General features: G+C 39.3%; 1 protein-coding gene across 1 annotated transcript; it reads right to left on the reverse strand.

The window, feature by feature from the left end:
• Nucleotides 1-71: 71 nt before the first annotated feature.
• On the reverse strand, nt 72-6899 carry prg4b (proteoglycan 4b; the record flags this gene model as incomplete). The annotated part of the gene is made up of 12 exons (XM_079221571.1): nt 72-213; nt 915-1043; nt 1393-1500; nt 1632-1788; nt 1973-2109; nt 2346-2432; nt 2941-3864; nt 4363-4656; nt 5399-5455; nt 5729-5851; nt 6069-6185; nt 6842-6899. 12 exons carry the CDS (start codon nt 6897-6899, stop codon nt 104-106), a joined length of 2301 nt encoding a protein of 766 aa, XP_079077697.1. The 3' UTR covers nt 72-103.
• Between the last annotated feature and the right edge of the window lie 5628 nt (nt 6900-12527).

A 12527-nucleotide genomic window follows, 5' to 3' on the forward strand; every position in this document is an offset into this window, starting at 1 on the left:
TTTTTTATGTACCTTCAGTCCATGCTGAAGTAGTGTGTTTTATGAAGAATGTAATAAACTTTGAAGCTTTAAAACAAACACTATGTGATGCAACTTTCCTTCATCACACTCTCGCTGGGCATTTCAAGAAGTCGTTGCTCTGAGGTGACGCGTTGGCTGGAGGAGCAGAAATGACGGGACGTCCACTACCCATCCTCACATTGTAGGATTTGGCTGCAAAAGAAACAGAATTGTTCAATTAGCATTTAGATTTATGGATGGTATTCAGGATGTTTTTCTGTATTATTCATGTTCATGCCAGTTTCCATTTTTGGTTAACATGAATTTGAGATGAACAGAATCTCATGCATCTTCAAACAGTCCTGACCTCAGAGTTTTAAGAACATCTCAGAAGTTATTTTATTTTTACGACAAATGACGAGACAAATAACTCCCTGATTAAAATAGTGAAATGTTTTTCTGAGACTGAGAATATTTTACAGGGGTTCCTCCATTTGCGCTGTAGGTAAAAGGACGCCACCCTAAATGACCTTTACATCTGCCATATCCCGACCCACCCAGACACACATGGTCCTCGTTTGGCATCTTAGATGTTATGTGAATACGGCTAACACAAGTCTGAGGGCAGACAGACGAGTTTTGTTCTTTTTGAAGAGGAGCAATTACATTTTTGTGAAGGAAGAGAAAATACTTATTAAAAACCTTTTAAAACTTTTATTTCAGTAACCAGTGTGCGTGGAGAGCCAATCAAAAATAAGGCAAGGAGTTTCTTTCATAATTGACTGAATAAAAAAAATGTGGGCCTGGATGTGTAGAACAGAGCTTAAAACTATTTTGTTCTCCAACAAATTTCCTTAATACTAGACTGATTTTTCGAGGAAATATCTTAAAACAAAACTGAATCAATGACTTACATCTTGATAAGACGTAGTATTTGTATCTCTCTGGATCTCTGATGCTCGGGACGGACACGGCAGCGGTGATGGTGGAGGGGAAACCTCTCCAAGATGTCCGGATGCTGACTGCTGCCCCTAGAACAGGCACTGGTACACAAATAGTTAATTTATATGCTCTATCAAGAAATGTATTTTGGACTTTTTTTTTTTAAACATCACAACCCATAAACTGTTGCAGTCGCACAAATGGTACACAGGCAACACATTTCCACCTCAAATGTTTACAAGATTGACCTCGTTGACCACCTCACTGACCCAAAAGGATGACTCACTTTTTCAGAGACCTCATGTGTTGGAACTCACATTAAACGTGAGTTTACGTGAATCCAAGTAAATCTGTTAAAACGCTTGGCGAACACGCAGTACACTCATCACAGTTAAATTCATACAATGATCTGTCATTGTATAAACTCCACATTTTTCATTCTTGGAGTACCTGCTTGTCGAACCATTCGGGTGCGGACGGTGTAAACGGCGGCCTGGGCTTTCCTGCCACATGTTGAACTGGTGCCATACTGGTATGAATATTTCTGCACCAATCCCCCTGGAAGAACCAATCAAGAGTCAATTTCAGAATGTATTTGCACGTTTAAACTATTTGCATGATATACACAGTATTTAATCAATACATATACAAATATTTTACACAAAAGAACTCTAACTGCAGTGCATCACCTCTCTTAAAGAAGTAAACTGACTCTCTCCTCCTCTGGAACTGAGGCACAGACAGAGCAGCTGTGATTTGACCTCGAAGTCCATCAAAACCTGCTTTAATGGCCTTTGGATAGTTGGCATCCAACACATCATTTTCAAATCGCCAGTACTGGGATCCCTGGAAAGATCACAATCGAAACATTAAACCTTTCCAGCAATTTACAGAGAGGGCTCAAGAGGAAATGTGATTTTAAGGAAAAATGCCTCCTGATACAGTGCAAAGGGTCTCCTTCTCACCCATGAAATCCTCCAAATTCAGATTTGTCAAATGCACTCATTTTAGATCAGATGAATAAACATACCTTGAAAATGTAGGTTTTGCCTTGGCAGTTGCAGCGGGTGAACGCAGTGTCAATTGGGGAAGGGACGCCCCACACTTGTGTGATGCCACGAGCCGGACCAGCCACCATGTATTTGTTCAGAGTCCAGAAATAGTGCCCTGAAAAATGTCCAAGGATTAAAAAAAATAAATGGAAGGAAGGAATTTAAAGATGAGGTGATTTGTGGGATTTCTCTTTTATAAGGAACTGCTAACAACTCATACAGAAAATATCTGAAATATAGGAAAGTGCATTAAAAAAAGTTTCGTTCTTGACAAAACATCCCCCACGTCTCAATCAACTGGTATTTTGGCTGAACGCATGTTACATTTCTCAGCTGCCTGCTGACACTAACCTCTAAACACCACCATTGTGCCGTTGCTCAGCGTGGTGACGGCACCGAGCGGCCGCCCACTGCACAGATTGGTATCGTTGCTGTCATCTAAGAAAAAAGACACAATTTGTGAGTAAAAACCTCTGTTTGGATAAACAAGCAAAAGGACAAAATGAAACATGCAATCACAGACGGGTTACTGGGTGTTAATAGTAATGTTGTGCTCCAGGAGCTGTAATAATTTCTTTCCATTCTTTAAAGTATCTAAGCTTTATTTTAAAGTGCTTGATGATTTACAGAGTGGGAAAACAGCCACTTCTGTCACATAAAATAGTGTAGCTACACTTTGAAGGAGGCTTTGTTGACCCAGAGGCATAATGACAAAACAACAAGCTCATAAAGCAGCCTGAGAACATAATAAATATGTACCAGAAAATAGAGGCCTCCATTTTTGGCAATGGTGTTAGACTAGAAATGTGATATCTTTAATAAAACAGGGACAACATTTCAGTGCTCACACAGATATTTCTCCTTTCAAAGTTGCATCATTCATCTTTGAGTTTATTTGTTTTCTTTGGGTGCTGTGTTGAGAATCTGGACCAAGAACTTTTCTTACCTGCTTGGTAGTCTCTAGCATCGTCTGTGTTGAGAGTTTGTGCAGGTTCCAGAGGCTTAATCTCAGGTTTGGAGCTGGGTTTAACCAGAGTTGGTTTATCTGGCAATGGCTTGTAGGGGTCAGGTTGGTCCTGGGGTTTTGAGGTGACTTCGGATGTTGCGGGTTTGGTCGGGTCTGGTGTGACATTTTGTGGATGAGCAGTGGTTATTCCCTGTGTGACTTCCTCTGTAGTGTCATGCTGCACTGCATCTGTGGATGAGGGAATGTGGGTCGTCAGGGCATCAGGCTCTGGCAAGTCAGTGGTCCCCTCTGGAGAAACACTGATTGAAGGATCTTCAAGGTCTGCCAGAGAAGATGGAGGGCTGGTAGTGACTCGGTCTGTATTGTTGTCAGTATCATCCGGCTCAGTTGAAGTAGTCGCCTCAGGGATGGGTGTCGGGTCCAGCGTTGAGGCAGGCATGCTAGTGACCTGAGAGTCTTCTAGGACTGTTGAGGAGCTCTGTGTGGGTCCTGTGGAGGCTGGTTTGGATACGGTTGTTACCTCTGGTTCATCAGAGGGGCCTGGAGTGGGATCCACTGAAAGAATATCATCGTCAAGCAGTTCTTCTGCCTGCCCTATCGTCTCAAGCTCCTGGGTGTTGGCTGTTGAGGAGCTCTGTGTGGGTCCTGTGGAGGCTGGTTTGGATACGGTTGTTACCTCTGGTTCATCAGAGGGGCCTGGAGTCGGATCCACTGAAAGAATGTCATCGTCAAGCAGTTCTTCTGCCTGCCCTATCGTCTCAAGCTCCTGGGTGTTGGCTGCGGGAGAATACTCTGTTTGTGGTACTGAGGTTGAAATATGCCGGCTGGAGACATGGTTAGCTGCTGTTGTGGGCTGAGGGAGAGCTGTTCCTGGGTCGGATGCGCTGGTCGGATCTATGGCAACTGGAGGAGGACCGACATGATTATGAACTCAGCGCTAGTAAGAAGCATGCTAAACAATCATCAAATTAAGGACAGCATGTCTATATTGGTGGCAAAGTAAAAGACAAACCTGAATATATAAGAAGTGAAACATACATGAATGTAGAGCATGTAATTGATCATCCTCCATACAAACATGGAGAATAAAACATCATTCTTCAGTGAAAATATAGATAGCACAAACCAATGACAAGTATAAGGCATATATATATCCACTAGATGTGAAAACGTCTGCATTGGAGTTTTTAAAAATGTTTTCTAAACAAAGATTTTGAAGAATTAATGTATTTTGTTGTAAAAACTAAGAAAATCAATATGGGAATATGATATTGCCTTTCTAATCACAAGAATTACATATCTATGTCGGGTTTTGGATCAACATTTTAAACACCGCTCTCTTCATGTTGTTTATTATTATATCGATTTGTGCCTGCCAGGTAGTCCCTGGATATCACGTACTTGTGCTCTCCGTGGGGGCTTCTTCAATGGTGGGGTAAAGCGTGGAGAGGTCGTCATCAGCCTGTGTTGGTTTGGTGTCTGAGATAGTTGTTTGTGTCTGAGGGAAGACTGTAAATGTCTCTGTAGCCAACTCCAGAGCATCTGGATCCTTGATGGGTTCAGTAGGAATGTGATCCAGCGGGTCAGCTGTAGACGATCCATAGCCACTGGTGCTCTCTAGGATTGGACTTTCCTCCGGGTCCTCCACTTCATTATTGATAAACTCATCATTGGGAAACAGCTGGCTGTCCATATCTAGAGGAATTTGACAAGTGGGAAAAGATGCACGCCTGGATGTCACACTCAAGAAACTTTACTGGGGAAAAAACCCTTAGGTGGATTTGGTCTGACCAGTGGAATCACAGGTTCATCTGTGTCTAAATCTAAATATTCAAATATAAGATAAATTGTCAATGTTAAAAATGTTTTTAATCAGCACTCTGGATCTCTGTTTTTTTCCAACATTTGTTTTCTTGAGCACATACATCACTGACTCTGGATGTCTTGACATTCCAGATGGAAATGTCACAACACGTCTTCCTCCTGAGAGAGAAGTAACACGGATGCAAGAGTATCACCACCCACAAAACTATTCCAAGCTAACTGCTGAAAAAAAATCCTCCAAGAAAATGTTCTGTCATCCTTTCTTGGCTTTATTTTGTGCTTTCCTCTCTTGTGACTGAGCCTGTGCCCGTAACTCTCCTACTCACTCAGGACAACATTGCTTCCTTGTGTTTCTGTTGGCTAGTGGCTCTTGTGCTCTTGGCTTGTTCTGGGGAGACTTGGCCCCGAAAGCAAACCACAGCAACAGAGCCACAGTGTGGCTGTCAGCCGTAAACATCTTTCTGCCATCTTCCTAACATATGCCTAAAAAACACTTATCATTGAAGTAAAGTCTAACAAATGATCATTGGTTTCCGTCTTTGGAATCCAGCAGCAACTATTTGAGATGTGAAATAAAGTTGATGTTTTCTCCTTGAGTGAATGGCATAGTCACCTGCATTGTCTCCTTCGCTGAATGTAGAAGGCTCCGTTGCTTCATTCACAGTTGGCTCTGTGCGTATGTTTATGAATAAAGGTTAAAGAGTTAAGCCTGTGAAAAACAATTTGCCTTAAATCCTAGATTACTGAAAATGTAGAAAATAAATCAACCTTTTTGCCAAGTCAAATATCAAAAACCATCAAAAGAATACCCCAAAGGTGTAAAAACACATTTCCCTTAATCAGGATAGCAAACATGCCGATACTACTGCGAACAAAAGTTGAGTTGAACGTGCAGAAAATACATACACACATACCCATGCTGACTTTGTTAGACGGGTCTTACCCTCTGCATCACAGTAGAGTTTGTGATCTGAACAACACTGCTTGTAATTAGAGCAGTCAGAGTCGCAGCTACACAGCCGGCCTCTTTTGAAGCTTTCTCCACATCGTCCTTTACATGAGTTTTCTGTTGCACACAAACACATTTTTCATTAATGTGGAAGATTCAGGCAGTACATGAATTGTTGCTTTCTTCAGGGATGATGAAAAATAGTACAAACTTGTTATAGAAATTAAGGTGAGAACCACATTGGATGAGGGTAAAACATTGTAATCATTGACTGAAACTGTTATCAGTATTGTTCTTCCGGTATTGGTAGTATGTTAGAAAGGAAAATTCTCACTTGTGGTGCATTGGGATTCAAAGTCTTTGCAGCACTCTCCATAAGTCAGGCAGGTGAAATCACACTGACACGCGAAGCCCCTGTAGTACTCACCACCACATCGACCTTTACAGCTGGCTGTTTATGAGATGGAGCACGTGGAAACAGAAAATAAAATGTCATAGAGGGACATAACAACATCTGTGCCTTTAAAATTGACATATTCTTCTGTCCGATAATATGTACTCTAGGACATAGTGTGTAAATAACAAGACTGCCAGAAATTGATTTCTAAAGGAATGCCAAATATATGTTCCCTCTCTGGTAAATGATTATTAACAGAATAAACAGTACAAGAGCAGAAAACATCCTGGATACATTCAAGGAAAATCCTTCATTAAAAAACACAGTCAGAATACTGAATAATACATTTCAGTTAAATGTTACTCTCTGCTGTACAAAGGCCACACAAGTTATACTCACCCTGAGCAGCACTATATGCCGAGGTACACACGAACAAAATAACACCACAAAGTACAGTGGAAGACATTTTTCTGTAAATAAGAAACAAAGCACGAGACACAAAGAATAAATACATCAGTGCAGAAATAGCATTCATTCATTCTGAAAATCCTGAAAGTCAAAAGAGGAAATAAGAGGTAACCCACCTTCTTTGAGCCTCTGTCAGAACACTGCTGGATGTTTCACTCGGCTGCTTTTAAAAGGCTGAGCGAGACCGGCTCACTTCCCGTTCATTTGTGGGTCCAGTCTAATTAAAAGTGTGATGATCTCACATGCTGTAGGGAGGATCCTCCAGTCCAGACCAGACCAGACCATTGGTCCAGACATCATGATTCCCAAGAAACAGCTGGAAGTACACCAACACACATCTGTGCCAGTCAGACGGCTTCACAGACACACTTCTGAGCAACAGGAAGAACAAACGTGGTTGTGACTATTCAGTCACACTACGGGACACTGGACACTCTCACATCTACCGAGACTTGGTTTGTCAAATCAAAACCATATGGACAGGCAGGTCATTTCTTTAACTTTGAAATACATGAGCGCTACCATTGGTTGAAAAAATATTCAGATGATTTACTTAAGTATAAATAATAATAATAATAATAATAATAATAATACAAGTGAAAGTCTTGCATTCAAAATGGTACCCAAGTAAAAGTATAATAGTATCATCTAAATGTATGAAAAGTTTGATATATTAATGAAACAGCATGAACCCTTTTTGTATATTATTTTATTATTGGATCATTATTATTAATCCATGAACATTAAATAAGTACTTTTATCAATGTTTTACTGCTAATATACTTTTGGGCAGTTTAAATAAAAACTATTTTAAAAACTTTTCACATCACATGTTTTTGATGTAAAATCTTAACCTGAAAAGTATCTGCCTATAGCTGTCTGTAGTGAAGTAATGAAATGGGACAGAATATAAAATTAATTGAAACACTCAAGTAAAGTACATGTACTTTAAGATTGTCCTAGAGTACAGTACTTGAGGTTAATGTGCTTAGTTTCCACTACTGTGAGGGACATTGTACATAATGAAGGACAAACTTGGGCTATTGACTGCAATATTTGAGATGTTTGTCGTCACAAACATTCTCCGTCAGTGAGTTTATATACACTGAAAGAACCTGGTTACTGTTGGCTTAATGCAGTAACCCTTCAGTGCAGTGACATTGAATGTAACCTTATGGCAACTTGTTGGATGACCCTAATTGTCCCTGAATATATTCATTATGCAATTACAGTTTAGTTGTGCAAGATTTATTCTTTTTTAAGAATATGGAAGTAGATAGAAATGGATGTCAACTTAATTTTACATTCATTTCCTTAAGAAAAACATATGAAAAATAAATGTTTTTACTGTCAATTAGCATGTTAGGTGTTCAAGGCTAAACACAACTATAAGTTTGTAATATGTCTATCATGCTTTTCTTTACTTGTTTACCATCTATACATTCAACCATTTGTCTAATATTTACAATATTTCTTCTAGAATTTTCACTTCTGGATTGTGTTTTGTTCGAATGTTTACATAATTGTCCTCTGGCTTTTTTTTATAACAGGGGGACAACAGGCAGAATCTCTTCAAATACAAGACGTAATACCTTGTTGATGTATTTTTATAATTTAGGGCTGGTCTGCTCTGTGGGTATGTTGTGGTTGGAAGTGCTGATGGGCGATATCATGCCTGTGGTATTTTCCCATTATGTCATGGTCCAATTAGAGCAAGAGCGCTCATTAGTGCACTTGTGTCAAGGCAATAATGATAACAAGATCTGGTTTAAGTGACTGGGTCTACCAAACAGTCAGGTAAACACAGACACTAAGGGTCAACAATTCCCCCACTATCACACCATGAAAAGAGGAAGTATCAAGGCCTTGATACTTTATTATGAAAAAGCACTGACAAGTTGGCTGCGCCAGCCTGAACATTTTGAAAGTAGAGGCAGTGCTCCCCCTTGTGTTTGCAAGGTTGTCTGAATTTAATTTCTGCTCTGCAATAATTTGACAATGGCTCAAGAGAAAATAGTGTCTGCACATTGCCTTGTTGCAAAACTTTTAATTGTTAAGCTTGCAGTCCAATTAAAGTTAAACAATTAAAGGTTTTCAAGTGTATAATCCTATTAGACATATTGTGGCAACCCAGGGGACATGGAGGCAAGATTCACAATAAAACAGCTGAGGCAGTTGGTATGAAACAAAAAGTGTCCTTTAATAAAGAGGTTGGGGCAGCACCTGAACCCTCCTCCCCTCCCCAACCTAAGCTTGGTGATCCGCCCCCTGTGCTGGGTCTGCTTGGCTTTTCCCCTGGTTTGCCACAATGTATACATTTAGTGCTTTATTGTGTGCAAACACTGCTCTCTACTTCAGACTAATATGAACGTGAACCTGCTTTGATTTACCCCAGAGGGTGACAGGCTTAAGATTAGGGAAACCAACTTGAATGTGAATGAATGAATGATGAATGAATCACAGTGTAATAGTAATAGCAACTGCCCAAATGCTTGAGTGGTGAACGTCTCAGGTAAAATGTGTGTAAAAAGTTCAACTGCAGTCATGCATCTTATTTTTGAAGTTTTTTCCCCCAATGTGTGAATCAGGTGAGATCACAAAACATAAACATTAATGTTATTATATAATATAATATAATTTTATATCATATATATAATTCACGATTATCTTGATGTGTAGATAATCATTTCTATTTTGATATTATTTCAGCTGATTGGTGCTGCATTGCTCTGTCTATGTTATTTTGCGTTAGTGTATTATACATATTTTTCCCAATTCATGCTTTTTATATTAGTTTTTATTCTTAATTTAGGGGGCAACAGCTAATGTCTTTTTGATCTTTCCTGTCCCATCCTATGCATTTGTTATTGTACTTTATGCTGGGAAAATTATGTGGGAAAAAACTATATACAAAATATTTTATAGAAGAAGGTGCATTTTATACGGATGCTAAACAAGGGATACAATAAGTAATGCATACTGTAAGTAGATTCATATTTATGGAAAGTAATATATTCTTGACAATACAAGAAAACGTCCTGATGGTTGGCAGACAGGAGCAGAAGTATCCTGGTTCACCTCCTCGCAGGCCAACAAACCCACAGAGAGGCAGAGCCCTGACACAGAGGGACAGCCAGCAAAAGGCAGTAATATCACTGAGATGAGGCACAAAGCATTTATTATCACAGATGAATGTTGTACACACTGGATCTCCTGGGGAGAAGAGAGGAACCCTAATGGGAAAGTCAGCGTCTTTTTCTGGATCCAAATGGCTTTGTCAACAGTGGAGGCCATCTTCTGTCTTGGCAGCTTTAATCAGTCAGCCTGTTCAAAGCGCTTGATGAAAGGCAGAAACACAGAGTGTGTATGAGAGTTTATTTAGAAACTGTGGGTGCACATTGGGCCTCATTCAAAACGTCTGCTCTTGTCATCTCCCTAGTTGTAGAGACAGTGACTCTCTGGCTGCGTGCAAAATGCTTCTGCAAAAATGAACATGAGTTCAAAACAGGAAATAACACAACAATCTCAGCATTCTATCATCAGAGGACAAGCACACCACTTTGTCTTTTTCGATTTGATTCCTGTTCAATTTTATATATATTTGTACTTAACATTCTCAGTCAGTCAAAAGAAGACGGCTAGTGATCACACATCTATGGAAGACCCAGCCATGGAAAGCCCTTCATCTGGTTTCTGCAAAATCTACTGAAAATGCTCGTCACACTAAATGGTTTAAAGTGTATTGATGTGATGAATGAAACATGATCACAAAGGACCTTCAGAGGGAGCTAAATGAGAACGTATCAGCTGTTGTATGAAGAAAAGAATATGAACACCAACAGGTGACAGGCACCGATGATGCATGATTAAATTCAACAGCTCGTTTCATTTTTTTTGGAAGTTTTTCTTTGAATTAAAGGCTTATCCTCTGTTCATTTGCATAAGCAGATGGAAACGAGGAACACTGCTAACAGACTGTTTACAGAAAGATAGAGTTTGTACATAACCACACAACTTGTATTTTACCTTCCCGTATGTCATCTTTCACTTAACATATGGATAAGTAATACTCTTCTTGATCTAAAGCTTGTTTAATTTCTGTGTTAATTCAAACCCTTTAGAAATATCTTAGATATCTCGCCTTGTGAGTCAGTGGCAAAATATTGTGTTGTTGCAGCTCAATGTGAGTTTGAAGGTGGTAGTGAAAATAAATTAACCTAACCATATGAAACGTATTCTAACTATAAACTTGAGTGCTGTGCTACCCCACCGTCTTTGACATTATGATCTGTTGCACCCTGTCTTGATTTAAATATTTGCCTCAGTAAGCATCACATCAAGCATCCACACTTCCAGCAGAGGCCTCTCACTGCTCACATCTTTGATGTGCCAGACACCTGAAAGGACATGTGAAGCTGAAGCTGTGAGTCATAACAGCTGTGCTTGTGGCAGGGCTCTCAGTGTCAACCAAGACGCCATTGCATGTGCTAAAGATAGAAAATAGCCACATTTATACCTTTTTAAATATCATCAAAAGTAGGGAATAGTGAGCTGCAACCTCATTCTAAAATATTTACTGTGTCCAGTGTTGCGACGTTGATTCCAAGGTGATGACACCCTGCTTGTTTGCAATGAGGATCAGGGCATCATGGGTTTATTTCTAGCGGCAATCATCAACAGCAAGCTTTACATTTGAGAGAAAAAAATAACTGCACTATGTGCATGTAACAGGAAACTTTAAAGAACTGACAGAGAACATCTCGGTACTTCCTCACTATCAATCAACAAGCACCTCACCATGTTGCTGCCGTAGCCTTCTCCACGACGACTCCCAGCAACTCAGCCATCTGATCTAATTTTGATCAAGGAGGTTGACCTGGAGGTATTTTTCGGTCACTAACCCCCTGTAATATATCTTGTGCAGGTATGACGGACATGTTGTCTTATCATCCTTCAAGCTGAAATTATATTTATATATATTATATAATATAATATAATTATATTTTGGTGATTTACAAGTCAAAGCCATTATTTCAACAGCATTTAAATAACTGGATTTAATTTTGTGGATCCTAATATGTCTTTTGACCTGCAAATTACTAAATCAATGCATTCGCTTGTATGGTCATCATTAGCTGTACTATAAATATGATTATTATGACTGACAGTGATATTATAGGAGCTCTCAATACTACAGATTATTTTAACAACTTTTAAGAGCCATGTTAGTGCGGTACATATATAGTTAACACACTGGTACAGTGGATACCTATAGAAGCTATAAAGAACAAGTCTATCCCAAAGGCACAACACAATTTAACAAAATGATTGTGCTGTGGTTATAAATTACACCGGTTTTGACTGTGTGCAAAAGGTCATTTGCATGCATGTAGGATAGATGAGCAATGATTTAGGAGAAATACAATGATATTCTTTATATTCTCCCAAAGCTGCCCTTTTAACCCCTAAAACTTTAGGGAACCACGAGCAGATTAGTAATTATAAACTCATGATGTGCAGCATACCGTTGTTCAGTTTGAACAACGGTATGCTGCACACACACACACTTTTATTTGATTAAGTGGACATCCTAAGGATCTAACCATACGAAATATAGTATACTTTTTGGGGGAAATGTACAGAATGATGGGCAATACATGAATGATATTTCAATTGGATGGATTGTGGCAGTCATGAAAAAAAGCATAGTCTAGTGCTTGAACAAAACGATCTATTTGTTAGTTTATTTCACTTACAAGACAATACAGATTAATATTGTTACATGGGAAGATTGCAGCAGTGTCAGAATAAAAACAACAAAACAGATAAAAGGCTCTGCATGTGAATATGCATGTGTCTAAGTGTTGTACATGACATGCACTGACATACGTCTGTGAGTGAGTGTGAGTATATATTATATGTGAATAT

This window comes from Taurulus bubalis, assembly GCF_910589615.1.
Source record: "Taurulus bubalis genome assembly, chromosome: 7".
Lineage (NCBI taxonomy): Eukaryota > Metazoa > Chordata > Actinopteri > Perciformes > Cottidae > Taurulus > Taurulus bubalis.